General features: G+C 33.2%; 1 protein-coding gene across 1 annotated transcript; it reads left to right on the top strand.

Annotated features, from left to right (window-relative positions):
* Positions 1–3,228: 3,228 nt before the first annotated feature.
* Positions 3,229–15,548, top strand: LOC110108948 (indole-3-pyruvate monooxygenase YUCCA2-like; the record flags this gene model as incomplete). The annotated part of the gene is made up of 7 exons (XM_028691807.1): positions 3,229–3,258; positions 4,220–4,834; positions 6,252–6,500; positions 6,632–6,754; positions 7,370–7,556; positions 15,201–15,361; positions 15,489–15,548. Coding segments are annotated over 7 exons (1,425 nt in total), but the record flags the coding sequence as incomplete, so codon positions are not given.
* Between the last annotated feature and the right edge of the window lie 186 nt (positions 15,549–15,734).

Genomic DNA, 15,734 nt, shown 5'->3' with positions numbered 1-15,734 from the left:
TATGTCACTACTCTAGGGGTTGGATTACTAGTCAAATCCTAATAATGCTAAAATATTTTAAGTACTCACAAAACTGCTTGATGGTGTCAGCTATGATCTATTTAGTGGGAGTATGTAATATTGATGAACCTCTAAACTACTTGACCAAATATAAGAATAAATTGGTATATCTCTGATCCATTATGAATTCAATTAAACAAAAACAATCAATTCAAAACTCAGCCAATCAAGTTGATTTTACCATCTCCAAATTTAATGAAGTATTTGCTAAAATTATTTGGGGCATTATAGGAAATCTAGTTGAATTAATTCAAAAAATTATATTTTAAGAGTATAAAGGGCCACCCTTCACCAAAGTTATAGAATTTTTAATTAACATATTATAATACTTGAACTAAAGAGAGTGCCTCCTATGATAGTTGTATAAGGAGCTTGAAGGTGTTGAGTTTTATAGTTGATTTTAGATGATGATATGCATCGTGTAGTGGTGGGTGTTAAGCATCTTTAAACATAAGACAATAATGAATGTTGTTCATCAGTGAAACATAATGGGCATTGGGTGATTAGAATCATGGATTTCTAATGCCAAATTATAATGGTTTCATACTCAACATGCACTAGATTGATAAATGTTTGGAGTCAGCAAGCTTCTGAAAATATTAGACTTCATGGTGATGGTTGTCCAATGATGAGAAATGTCAGGCTACTGAAGGTGATAAGAACTACTATTTTTCTTAAAAGAAGACATATTAGGTGACCTAGAAGTTGGCACAGAAGGTGGAATGAGAAAAAATTAGAAACAATCAATTAACTAGTACTATAGACATTTGTAAGATCTACACAATTCTCTATGATCTATGAATGTTATATTTGCTTAAATTTATGATAAATGTATAGAAATATTTATAGAGTTTTATTTGGATATTATAACCATTTTGATTAATACCTATCAAAATAAGTTTTGCATCATATGGTTTAAATCAATCACTTTCATGAATTGGAAAAGAATCAAATGATACCATTCCTAGGTCAGCCCACAATGGACTGACTTAGGTCAATTGAGTGAGATCTTGCATTGGCTACTACCATCAAAGTTTCTTATTGGTGAGCAGAGGGCAATATTTCAAAACTCTTGGCACCACTAGTCAAACAAAGAAAATGGATAAGGATTTTGGTGATTTGATTGTTCGAAATAATTTTGAGGATTTTTATAGATCAAATTAAGGGTTAATAAAAAATAGCAACAATACACTGCATTTTGGTTTTGAAATATCTCTCCCAAAAAAAAAAAATCTAACACTTGTAACATCGAGTGGATTGGAGTTATGTAGGAGTCATAATAATTATGCAAAGTTATTGAGATTATATTTAGGGTATTAGAAGCCATGAGGATTTTTTTTTGGTTAAAATCCACGGAGGGGCCTACGCGTTCATATCGGTAAAACAGTTACAAAAATCCTTAAAAGGATCCTCTAGCTCGCTAATGCTCTCAAGAGCTACAATGAAAAAAGAAGAAAAACCTAAGAGCTGGTGGTTCCTTATCCTAAGATTACAAAAATAACATAAATAAGAACACGCGTTGTGAAGATACAACACCCAAAATTGGAAGATCAGATGTATCTCGTTCAGCACAGTCTTCCTGCAAAATTGATAATGAAAGTAGAAAAGCAAATAAAAAACCAAAAAAATGAGTACCTTGCAGTCGTTGATGTTCCGGACAATTAAAGAAAAGAACCCCCTAAAAAGAACTCTCAAAACATAAATATTAGAAGGATAGGAAAACTGACAGGATAATAACTCAGTAACATAGAGGAGATACCATATGAAAATATAACCCATCAAAAAGTCCATCAGGTTCCAGCCATACCAACTTATAACCAGGTAATGCCTCTTCCCCAAAACTTCTAAAACAACCCACAAAGATCTAAGAAAAGAAAAATCCACTTACATAAGTTTTTAACCCAGTAGACCTGCAACCTCCAGCACGTCACATAACTACTAAAGGAGTAAATCAAGGACAAAGACAGACAGAAGAGCGAAACCCCCCAAATAATCAACCTGCTCCAGCAAAACACCTGAAGCTTCCTTAAATGATAGCAACCCCTAGTAAGAAAACATAAAATAAACTGCTTTCCTTTCTGCCAAATACACACCCACATGGAATGAAAAGACACTACAGGAAAAATGGCAAAAACCGGCGGTTTTCACCGGCGGTTTATATACCGTTGGTATTACCGACGGCTACGTAAATCTACACTAACCGCCGAAAAAAATCGCCGGTTTTCAGCGTTTTTCCTGTAGTGAGACCAGCAGAGTAAGTACAGTAACCCAGCAACGAAGTGGCCAAAAAAAAACCTGCACCAGCCAATTGAAAACACCACAAACCAGCTCACGGCTCACCAACCAAAACAAAAAATACCACAACATAGAACTAGATGTGTTGAATATAAGGTAAACCAATTTTATCAAGATTGATCATTCCTTTAAGAGGAACAGGCTGCTCAGGCACATGATACTCCAGTAGAATATCACTTTGAGAACCAAAATTAGCAAGCCAATCCGCACAAGCATTACCTTCACGATAAATATGGGAAATAGTAAAGTTGAGCAAAGATAGAAGCCATGAGGATATATATACTTACTGTCTTTGAAAGTAATTCAATGTCCAACATAACTCATGGATGGATTGCTTATGGAGCTTGATAAAGCTAGAAGAAGCTAAGATCTATGAGAATGAATTTTATGCAATACATAATGTATTGTCATAATCTATCACCATTAGAGGGCTGCTCCAGGGAAGGGGAAGTTGTGTAGGTAGTTAGACATTTCACTGATAATCCAAATGAGCGACGATCACCCCCACCCTCTCTTATATGTGCAATCATAATTTTTGCTTGCTCATCTGATTTATGGTGCCGAATGTTGGCCTTTAAAAGAGAAGCATAATACTAAGTTAAGTGTGGCAGAGATGAGGATGTTCAGGTGGATAAGTGGCTTTACCCTTAGAGTAGGATACGAAATGAGCATATACGTGAAAAGGTTGGAGTAGCTCCAATAGAAGATAAGATTAGAGAAAGTCGTCTTAGATGGTTTGGTCACATAAAACGGCGGCCTTGCGATGACCCGGTTAGGAGAGTAGATGTATTAAATTTGACTTATGTTAAGAAAGGTAGGGGTAGACCTAAAAAGACTTGGTTAGAAATTATTAGGAATGACCTTTCTTTATTAGATTTAAACGAGAATTTGACTTTTAATAGGATACAATGGAGAAAAAGGATTCATGTAGCCGACCCCACGTAGTGGGATAAAGGCTTGATGTTGTTGTTGTTGTTGTTGCATCTGATTTTTACTACTTCTTAAAGCAGCTTTTTAATACAAAAGTTTTAATTTTTGAACTAAAAATTTGTTTTAAGAAACATTAAAAAAACTGTCTCAAAGGAAGCCTTCACTTTTTTTAAATGTATATTTACTTTTAAAGTAGAGAATTAATGAATACATAAACTTAGTTCAAAAAGCATAATCTAATTTACAAGTTTACCTTTGCTTTTGCTAATGAACTTACCTAAACATTCCTATATACCTTCTGCACTAAAATAAATTACAGCAAGTGGTCCTCACTAACCAGAATCTGATTCGCTTTGCGATAGCAAAAGAAACTCGACTAATTTACATTAATTAGTGATTAAGTTAGTAAACATCATCATTAGTTCCTAATTAATCATGATTACTATTATCCTTGCTCAGTTTTTTGTTAAAAAAATTTCTATCAGTGATAAATACATCAATTTCAGTGCCAGTCGCATAGAGAAAAGCCATTTTTAATATGAACTGTAATAAATAATAATTTTGATATTTATATTTCTCTTTTTTTTTTTTCTAACTTTTAACTTTTTGATAAGTTAGCTAAAATTTAGCAGGAGAAAGCAATATAAATACAGGCCCTCGCCCCTCCTCTCTATCTCCCCTCGCTGCCTAAGCTCAAACCCCCAAAGCCCTAAATTAAAGGGGATTCTCCCTCTCTTCTCGCAGAGAACGTACAAACAAAGCTCATTCCAACCACAAAACAAATATCTTACGTACGTTAATGTTTACAGGCTCTCCCCTCTCCACCAAAACCCTAACCTTATAACTAGTTGTACACTGAATCTCACTCTTCTCTCCTCACTATCTCATGAACTTGTACTACTCTAAAGAAATGGAAGCCAAGCTAGCACATGACTTCATCCACGTCCATGGGCCAATCATCGTCGGAGCCGGTCCCTCCGGCCTTGCCGTCGCCGCTTGCCTGAAAGCAGAAGGTGTTCCGAGCCTAGTCATTGAGCGTTCACACTGCATCGCCTCTCTATGGCAGCTTAAGTCTTATGACCGACTCCGCCTTCATCTTCCTAAGAGCTTCTGTCAGCTGCCGCTCATGCCGTTCCCGGTCGAGTTCCCTACTTACCCTACTAAGGAGCAGTTTGTTGGCTACTTGGAGGACTATGCGGCGACGTTCGGAGTTCGGTCGGTGTTTGGGGAGGCGGTGGTGAAGGCAGAGTTTGATGAAGGATTGGGATTATGGAGGGTGAAGACAGTGAAGGAGGGGAGTGGGTGGGCGAGGGAGTATGTGTCGAGGTGGTTGGTGGTGGCGACGGGGGAAAATGCGGAGGAGGTGATACCGACAATCGGAGGGTTGTCGGATTTTGAAGGCATAGTTGTGCATACTAGTGGATATCGAAGCGGAGAGGTATTTAGAGGGAAGAAAGTGGTGGTGGTTGGGTGCGGCAATTCAGGCATGGAGGTATGCCATGATCTCTGCAACTATGACGCCATGCCGACGATCATCGTGCGGGATGCGGTATGTTCATTAACATTTCTTGCATTTATGATGACACTCATAATTAAAGTCATTATAATTTTAATATATAGCTTATTCATTCATTTATATACTATATATTCTAGAGTACTTTATTAAAAATGAATAAATACTATATAACATTTTTACCATTGTATATATGGCAATATAAAAATGTGTTAACATGTATGACCCATTGATTGAAATGTATTTAAGGAAAGGGTCACTCTCATGAAAAATTATTAGGTGCAACGTCTGGGCGCTTCCTGAGGCCAATCCGGATGTGTTACGTTACCCAATGCATAATATATTGGATGATTTGACACCTCCAGATTGACCTCTCGATGCGTTCGGACGCCGGACAAAATATTCTCTCCAGTCTCATGATCATCAGGAAACAGTTCCAGTTTGGTCTCTCTATAAATAGTTTCCTAATAGACTGATGACTTTTCCCCCATGAAGATTTGTTCAGATTTTTCTGTTTGAATGTTTTTTTTTTTTTTGAATTAGTTTTTAAAATTCTAGAATGCCTCAAGTCATTAACATACAAATTGTCATCCTCTGATATTCTATAGAATGTGGTAAAAAACTGAGTAAATAAATTGAAGCTTTCTGAATATTGAACCAATATTGAAATATTCAAATTAATGGTATCTTAATGAATATTGAATATTGTAAGTGCATTTCCCAGAACTTATGAGGGTTTACTTCAAATACTTATTGCAGCATGGTTTAAGCTGATTGTGAGAAATACCTCATTATATTGCCAATATAATCTGCAGTGCTAAGCTTCAGTCGCTTCGAAGATTTTAATGTCGGTGTTCTAATTTAATTAGAATTTAATACAGATGAGATCCAATGAAAATTTTCTTTTAAATTTTTTTATTAACTGAACTACAGTATTCATAATATTTTAGGTATTTGATTTGATAGCATTGAGTTTCTTAAGAGAACAAAGCTGAAAGAAGGATACACGTGCACTTTTGGCTTGTACTTAAGCTTAAAAAAGAGAGAGTTTTGGCATGCCAAGAAAGCTAGCTAGATTCTCCATGAAAACTACCCTTCATTTACTTTTTTCCTCGGATTCATGATCTGCACGCCAGAGAAGGCTCCCATCTCTCTCTTTTACTCTCTCTCTCTCTCTCTCTCTCTATCTCTCGACGTCTTTCAGATATTTTTTTTCACTCTCTTCTTTAAAGATTCTTACTCTTGGTTGATCAAAGTTGTACTAAGAACTTTGATTGATCTGTATAAGAAGTTTGGTCAAGTCATCCTGTGAAATTATCATTTTCAGTGGCATGTAACAGATTGACTGTACTCCACCATATCAATTTACTGCTTTATTTATTTATTTTCCGAAGCAAGATCAACAAATGCAGTACATTCTTTCTAAAAAATTTGATTAATTTATTAACAACAGGTGCACATACTGCCTAGAGAGATGCTTGGAAGGTCTACTTTTGGGCTGTGCATGTGGCTGCTCAAGTGGCTACCTGTACAAATGGTGGATCGTTTGCTGTTATTCGTCACCTGGCTCATGTTTGGTGACACGACACGGTTCGGGCTCCGTCGACCCAAGCTTGGTCCGCTCGAACTCAAGGCCATCTCTGGCAAGACTCCTGTTCTAGATGTTGGCACCCTTGACAAGATCAAGTCTGGAGACATTAAGGTTTGTCTTCCAATTTACTGTATTTTGACTCTATTTCATGCATGAGATATGAGTGAGATTTTGTATTCCTATATATGTTTTTGGTTACAAATCATATTAATATTGTGGTTCTTGATTGTTTTGGGTTGCAGGTTTATCCAGGAGTTAAGCGATTCACTTCCAAAGGGGCTGAGTTTGTGGATGGGAGATCAGAAGACTTTGATGCTGTGATCTTAGCCACAGGGTACAGAAGTAATGTGCCCTCTTGGTTAAAGGTACACTAAGAAATTCCTTTTCATGTTGCATTATCTTCAAAAATAAGCTAAGTTTCATTGATAAGCATAGCTTATCTCTTAGATTATCATATTTTACTATGATATAATGCATATATCTTTTAAGATCCCTTTATCCTTAAATGTATATAGAAATAGGAAGTATCAATGTTATTTTTTATAAAGATAAATAAAAGGAAAGATATTTAAAAAAGTATCTCATGAATCCTAAAAGAAGACAAAAATATGTTAAGCATGAAAGCACATGTATTTCTTTAATCATCATTTAGAATTTATATGTCATTTAGCTTTTTCAAGAAATAAATAAACTCAAAATTTATTTCATTAAAAATGAAGAGTATTTTTCAAATTCATAGGATGGGACATAGTCATATAGATGTCATTAACGGTAATGGTGCATCAAAGTTATGGTGCTAACTAATTTAATTGGTAAAAAATTTTAAAGTGGTTCTCAAAGTTTTAAGTTTGGGTTCTGCTTATATTGAATTTATTTCTTGGCACTCATCATTCCAAAAAAATGTACAATTAAAGTTATATTTCTAAGGTTCTTATTAATTTACTAAGTAATTTGTGAAATTGGATGATTTTTCATGACAGGATAGCGAGTTTTTCTCTGAGGCTGATGGTTTGCCGAAGAGGCCATTTCCTAATGGTTGGAAGGGAGAGAGAGGTCTCTATGCAGTAGGGTTCACCAAGCGTGGCTTGCTCGGGGCATCCATTGATGCCACTAAGGTAGCCCAAGATATAGCACAATGCTGGAACTCAGAAGCCAAACAAAAATTTTGTGCATCTTGATCAATCAATACATCAATATCATATAATAAGATCGATCTTAATTGGATACATGAAGCTTATATAGTTTCACTCAATCCAATAGCTTCACTTGAAAAGTTGGTCTTACCAGCATATTAATGCCCGGAAGGAGATCGATGAGCTTAATTGGAAGTGAGCAATCACTTAATTATTATCAACACCATCATCAGTCTTATCCAAATTATTAGTGGCTAGTCTTTTAGTTGGTATCTTGTATATATATCTTGTAAATTTTCATTTTGCTATGGTTGACTAACTTAGCTACATAGAGAGAGATCTTGTATTTGGGACTTGAACAAAAGCTATCTTGTCATGTAGGCAAGAGTGGGTAGAGAGAATGACAGAGCTTGAAATATTTGATTTGATTTGTTTGTTTGTTTTCACTTTTGCTTTTTAGAGTGTTGATGTAGCTTTCCCTAAGCCTAGGCCAAGGAGAGAGTACAAGTTTTATATGTTCTTATTTTTAATGAAAGTGTCAAGTGGTTGGAGATTCTCTCAATCAGTATTTGTCTACATTAGAGAAAAGGCATTTATTTTGCTTGTTTACTTGGTTCATTTCCTCTAAACACTAGCTACAAAATTCTTATGAAGCCCAAAGTTCTATCTCAAATCCAATGTGGACATAACTACTACTTATGATATTGATATTTATTATAGTTATATTTTTCAAGCACATACTAGTATGGGAGCGATAACCAATTTATTTAAAAGGAAAATTTTCGAGAAATATTATTGAGTACATATTATTTAGATTCATGCATATAACAATCACTAAGCACATGTATGTGCCATTAAAAAAGCTCTATTAATAAATTTTAATAGTTGCTTAACTATCTTGCAACATATTTTTGTTATCCATCCAACATCTATGTAATGACAATTTTGTGATAAAATAAATTGTAATGTTTTCTTGCATATCTAGTATAAAATGGCCCTATTTCTAAATTTCACTTCATAGGGCATTCTTTCTTTTCTTTTTTCTTTTGTTTCATAAAATGCATGTACATTGCTTGTAGACCATTGCATCATTCATATGAGTATTCAAAGTCTTGAGTTAGGTAATTTTTTTTAGGGATATAAACCTATCCTATATAGTATATATAAAAGGGGCATAAGGCCATATTAATTAAAGCGAGAAACACAAAAGAGGACAAAACCTTTAGTACAAAATAGTGAACAACACTCCATATAATGCACATCACTCCATAATTTCTTTACTACAAATTGTGCTCTACTGCAATGTTGGACTGACATGATACGTTTATTGGTTAAACTGGCACATTTTTTGGCTGAGTAAGTGCGACTTCTCATTTTGTCAACTAATCTTTCATGACACTGAAAAAGTTGAGTGTAGTGATTCTTGAATATGTAATTCTACTCTACGACGTTATACAGTTTGGCGCTCAAATTCCCGAAACTCCGGCACTAATGTACTGATTTTTGGTGATGCAGCATTATGAAGTGTTGTGGCACTAAACTTGGCTCCATTGAGGTGCTAAATTAATTGACATTTTTTATAGCCCTGATGTTGTAATATACTGATATGGCATCGAGGTGTTGTGGACGCTACAACACTGGTAGTTGAAGTGCTGCGATGATAATTTAATACTTGATTTTTCCCCTTTTTCTGAGATATTCCTGCACAACAACGACTGAAAATAACATTTTTGTTAATATTTAAGATAAGAAAATATTACAAAATTTACACTTGACTCTATCCGATTGGTCAACAATCGAGCATTATTTAACCTCTTTGGCTTATGATTAAAGTATGTTTGACCAAAACCTCTATCCTTAATTTTACCTAAATTCAAGTCTAATTAACTAGTCTAAACCCCATGGACTTGGTCTGAGTTCAAATAGTCCTAAACCATTTTATGAACATTTGAGCTCATATTAAACCTCAATCCTTCCTAATAATGATCAAACCTAATTTTATTAAGGAGCTCAAGTGACCCATCTCGGGTTTCCCTATCCCAAACCCATTTTGAAGAAATCCAAATCCTTTTGAACTTTGGCATTATTTTAAATAACCATAGTCATCTTTAGGTTTATTTGGGACTTAATTAATTGTTTCAAGCTCAAGTCATTTGGCCATGGTCAAAGTTAATTTGACCATGGAATCTAAATAACCTAACTATGGTTCATCTAACCTAAACTTAATTAAGAGAACTCTGTACTTTCCCAAATTTGGCAAAACCCTTATGAAGACCTTAGGCTAGATGTCCAGGAAAATCTAACCCATTTGGCCTAGCTTAAGGGTTGAACTAAAATGAACTTGACCTTATGCTATAAACCAAATCCAAGAATTCGGCTAGGAACATCTATGGTCTTTCCCTTCCCTAGTTGTTTAAAGCAAATCCCCACCCTACATTACTATTTATGTTGGCTACTCATTATTGATATGATCAAAATTGTCATGGATTGCTAAGGTGGCATGATCAGTTCAATCGCATATAAGAAAAATAGGTTGTTTAAATTGCAAAGGTTATAAAGTTATTTTGAGTGAAAATTTATGTATTTAACATCATTAATTAGTTTTATAATTCAAGATGAAGGGGTGGAATATGAAAAATAAAATAAAATTATATCTTAGAATTAGATGGGAGCATTTAAAGATCACTGACAAAAATATTTTTAGGAGTAAGATTCAAGATATTAAGTTTTTGACCATGTATGAGGAGAATAATATTATATAAGAAAAAAATATTTGTGATATTAAGAATATTACAAATGATGTGCTTGGAGTATAAAAAAAGCTCATAATAATAAAAATAATTGGTGTAAGAAAAGATTTTTAAAAAATGTCTTGCTACAAAAATTGGTTTACATATAAAAGTTTTGAAAATTAAGAAAGATATAAAGCATCCTATAAGAAGTATAAGAAAGAAATATGTGATGTAAAGAATTTTACTTTTAATGAATTGTATAATATATTAGGTACTAAGGGGGGTGAAAGATGTATATATAAGTTTGCTGAGTAAAGATATATAAGAAGTAATGATGTAATTCAAGTGAAGCACATTAAGGATGAAGATAAAAAAAATGTTTTTTACTGGAAGATGATGTTAAACATAGATGGATGAGATATTTCGACAAGCTTTTCAATAAAGATTGTGATAGACTTTATTAAAGAAAATGAAGTATGAAAAATATTTTAGTTCTGATGATATTCCAATAGAGGTATGGAAATGTCTAGGAAATGAAAAAAATTCATGGCTTATAAAAATTTACAGTATTATTTTGAAAACTAAAAAGATGTCAGATTAGTGGAGTTTGTTGATTCCTATTTTAAAGGATAAAGGTGATGCACTATAGTGTGTAAATTATAGATGAACTAAGTTAATATGTCATACATTAAAACTATGGGAAAGAGTTATTGAACATAGGTTGCAATGTGATATTATTGCTTCTCAAAATCAATTTGGATTCATGCCAGGTAGGTCTACTATAGAAGTTATATATTTATTGAAAGGTTTGATGGAGAAGTATATAGAGAATAAGGAGGATATATATATGATGTTTATTGATTTAGAGAAAGCATTTGATAAAGTTCTAAGAGAAGTGCTCTGGAGAGTTCTAGAAATGGAAGGAGTTAATAATGCTTATAGTCAAGTTATTAATGATATGCATGCATGAGTTATTACTTAATTCTGTTCAAACATACGCTAGTTTGATCAAGTATTTTCCTATTTTAGTTGGATTACATCAAGGATCATCTTTAAGCCCATACCTTTTTTACTTTTAGTCATGAATGTTCATATTACACCTTTACAAGAGGAGGATGCACTTAGGTGTATGCTTTTTCCTAATGATATTCTTCTTGTTGATAAGACTAAAGAGGGAGTTGAAGGAAAACTTGAGTTATGGAAGTGAACTTTAGAGCGAGTAGTATAAAAGTTTTCATTTGAGTAGATCAAAAACTGAATACATGGAGTGTAATTTTTTGTAGTAATAGATCTAGTTAGAGGATTGTGGCTTTGGGTGATCAAGTCATTAAAAGGATCGAGTGCACATTTTAGATATCTTGGGTATATTCTTCGAAATGATGGTGAAATAGATGGGGATGTTATTAGTAGAATTCAAGTTGGACGGTTAAAGTGGAGGAACACATCGAGCCTTTTGTATGACAAAAAAGTCGCGTATCCCTCAAACTTAAGGAAAACTTCTATAAAATGGTGGTGAGGCCTATAATGCATAATAGATTTGACATATTAGATTTGACCTATGCTAAGAAAAGATAGAGGTAAACCTAAAAAGATTTGATTAGAAAGTATAAGAAAAGAATTTTTTTATTATATTTAAATGAGAATTTGACTCTTAACATGAAATAATGGAGAAAAAAAGGATTCAAGTACCTAACCCCATGTAATAGGACTAAGGCTTGATGTTGATGTTGTTGTTATAGAATTAAAATGAAGATGTCATCATTCTTAATAAAAAAATGATAGGAGAACTAGAGAAAACATACACAATACTTTTATTTCAATTGCAATTGGAAAAAAAATGCCAAACAAAGAACTAGGTGCAATCATTTAACTATGAATAATTCATAAACTTTCATTCAATATTCAATGATTAATTTCAACTCATAGGCCCCCAAACACCACATGCCTTTCTACAACTAATGATTGCCATAAACTTAAATAATAATAAGAATAAGAATAGACTGAACTATTTTGACTGGTTGGTTAATTGTCTTCTCTAGAACTATCAGGTCCAACATTTGAGCTCATCTCCCTCTAACTCTTACCTTTCGTTCGAGACAGTTTTTGATCACTGCTTCTTTTGTTTGTTTGAGAAATTTTTATGCTAACAAGCTATTGTTGAAATAAAAAAAATTGTCCCAAACGAATCCCTGTCAAGCTCAATGCCTAAATTCTCCAAAAAAAAAATTCTAAAAAATAATAAAAAAATCTTAACTACATATAATAAAAATAAATTATTCTCATTACATAAAATGAAAAGAAACTATTAGAGGAGACTCAGACACAATATTCCACATCTTTTCACATCACCGCTCTTGAGATTTGATGGGAAAAGCTACGAATGCTTCCAAAAACCCTATAAATGCAATCTTCCTAGTCTTATTCTTGCTCTCGTGGCAATAATGAGGTTTCTTTTTTTTTTTTTTTTTGGAAAATAATGAGGTTCTTAACATGCAGAATCTTTCCTTCCCAAATATAGCCACCTGAAATTTACTAAAATTGGGTTTCAGATGAGAGTCATGAGACTCCACAATTATCATTATTTTTTTTGGGTAAATAATTATCATTAATTACTATGTATTTCACTTGGTTTTTTAAATTTATGTCATATTTTTTATTCAAAAAACATTTTTATAAGTGTATTTTTTATTGATTAATTTGTTTAAAGCTATAGATCTCATGGTAGGGAACAATTATAAGTGTTGTTTAATTGTTTTAGTAGGTATTATTAATATAACTTTTGGTTTTATTCATGTTAATAATAATTATATGTTTATCAAAATGATAAAAAAGTATAATTAAAAGATCAAAAAATATAGTTAAAGAATTTTAATTATAATAGATTGAGAAAATATGAGTACTATAATTAAAAATTAATATTTAAGCACATTTTTTTAGATTAAATTGATCAAAATTGTCTTAGAAGTATTTGATTATTATTCCAGGATATATATGAAAAAACTATTAATAAAAATGCATAGTCGCATGCTATAAGACATGCAAGGCCTCTAAATAACAAATTTATAAGTAAAAATTTAAAAATTTGTTGTATCAAATCCAATAATAGGAAAAAAATTGATGCATCTATGTGAACATAAATTTTCTTCTAGTACTTGAAATTATGTTATATACCATCACATATATATAAGAGATAAATGATATCATAGATAAGAGATAAATGATAACTTTTTTTTAATGAGTAGAAAACCTTTCATATGTAGAGATATTTATGAATTCTAACATGTGGACTAAGAACAAAAGGCATCTCCACCCACCACAATGAAATCATTTTCACTACATATGATCATTTGCCTGCCACTTTGGGAGCTAAACCAAATATTCTAACAATCAAAGAAAAAATTCAAGCAAAATTAAACAATGAACAATTCTTTTCTCATTTGAAATGATTAATTCTAGTGTAATTAGCCTTAGAATTAATTAATTAATTAAGAGGTTAATTGATCCACTTTAGATGACATTAATTAGGCTGTTGATTGGTTGATAAACACTGCTAATTACTTGCCATTTAATCAAATAGGTTCACCTATTTTTACTTTGCTAGTTTTATTATTAAATTTGTCTGAAAAATTTCAGACAGATCTTCCCCAAAAGCACTCACTTTAAATAAATCTACTAAATTGTTTAGAAGATCTACAAATTTATTTGGTAAAGATTTGGTGAGAAGTTCTCATATTTTAACCAAATTCATGATGAAATCCATGGTTTTAAATAGTGAAAAGCTTTGGCCTTTAGACTTTAATGTTTTCATAAGTGTAGATATTAAAGTTTAAATCTGATTTTTAAAATTTTTGGCAGTATTGTTTTTCCAGTAAATTAAATTAAAATGGTGATTAAATTGATTAAGGGAAAAGGATTTATGTAAAATAGTGAGAAAATGCTCACCTGGCTCTTCTTTTAGTTTTAGAATTGGCAATCAGGCGTAAATGACTTAATTTTGTTCTCTCTCTCTCTCTCTCTCTCTCTCTCTCTCTCTCACACACACACACACACACACACACACACTCACACACACACAATTTGAAGGTGTCTAATGTGAAAAATTGTAGAAATTCTAAATAAGAGCATATCTTATATTATTTACTTAGCCTCCCACATCAACCAACCTTGGTTTGATTGCTTTCCTAGACTTACCTCATGAGGTCGAATGAATCATAACCCTAGGATAACTTATTAGAATAACCACATTAAGTCTACATTTCAAGACATAGCACTAATTAAGTCAAGAGGCACATAGGAAACCATCATAGATTAATCCGGGCTTGCTTGGTGATGAAACATGGATTCATTCATCCACTTTTATGACTTAAGTCATTAATAGTACATTCGGTATGAAGTGCATATTATGGTGGAGTAACCATATAGGCTTAATCTCACCATAATTAACACATTTTTTGGATGGAATTGTGGTGTGTGGTTTCCTGATGCTCTGCATGCTCTTTTCCTATCATGAGAGGGACCTTTTGGTGGGGTTTTCGGGTCTGCTTCAGGATTTTTCTTTGTCGCTGGTTGTTTTCATTGGTTGGTCTGGCATTGGTTGGAGTTCTGGGGTCTTGTGTCATGTACCTCTATTTAGTTTTGGTTATTTGTTGTGTTTATTTTTGCATATCCTATTGGTTAATTGTGTGATAGGGGTATTGAGGTTTATGTATTTTTCTGGGGTTAGTGACTGTTCTATTTTATGCTATCAGATCTTTTCGTTTGTATTTTTTTTCCTGTAAGGTTGTGTTTAGGTATTGGCTTGAGATGCAGCAGGATTTTGGCTGTGTGGTTATTATTTTTCTGTCCTGCTTTGGTTGGGGGCGGCTTGCTGGTCCTCTTTGGTCTATCTAGTTATTCCTTAGTTGGGATTTTTTCTGTTGTGGCTTTGGTGTTATTCTTGTCTTCAGTTCAGTTGGGGGTTCATGTGGTCTCCTGCTTCTTTTCTAAGTATGGCCAACAACATTATTTGATTCTTTATTGGTCTTGTTTGGAGCAGTTGTGTACTAATTTTGATCAATGTGAGCTCTTTGGTGGCCAAATGTTGGCTTATCTATACAAGCTTGGTCAGGTTTCTTTCACTCATTTTATATCATCATTATGTTTTTTAGATTTCTATTTTACAGGATTATCTTGGTTATTTCCATGCATATTTTTTGGCTCTTAGTTTGCTTTTTTCTATTATCTCTTTTTTGCAGGCTATTGGAACTCTTGTTATGGTGGGAAAGCCTAACTTTTTTTGCAGGAAGTGGGAGTAGAAAGGTTTACACTAGTACTTCCTTTTTTGACTGCTGTCTACTTGTAGCCCTAATATGTTACTAGGAAATTTTGTAATGATTGGCATAAGGAACTATCGACTCTTAGGTTTTCTTTTGATTTATTTTGTAGCTCAATTGAACCATCGACTCATAAGGAACCATCGACTCATAAGGAACCATCGACTC

Source organism: Dendrobium catenatum, unplaced genomic scaffold (assembly GCF_001605985.2).
Source record: "Dendrobium catenatum unplaced genomic scaffold, ASM160598v2 original_scaffold_71536, whole genome shotgun sequence".
In the NCBI taxonomy this organism is placed as follows: domain Eukaryota; kingdom Viridiplantae; phylum Streptophyta; class Magnoliopsida; order Asparagales; family Orchidaceae; genus Dendrobium; species Dendrobium catenatum.
Note: the sequence above shows the minus strand (reverse complement) of the source record. Positions and strands in the feature narration are given on the sequence as shown.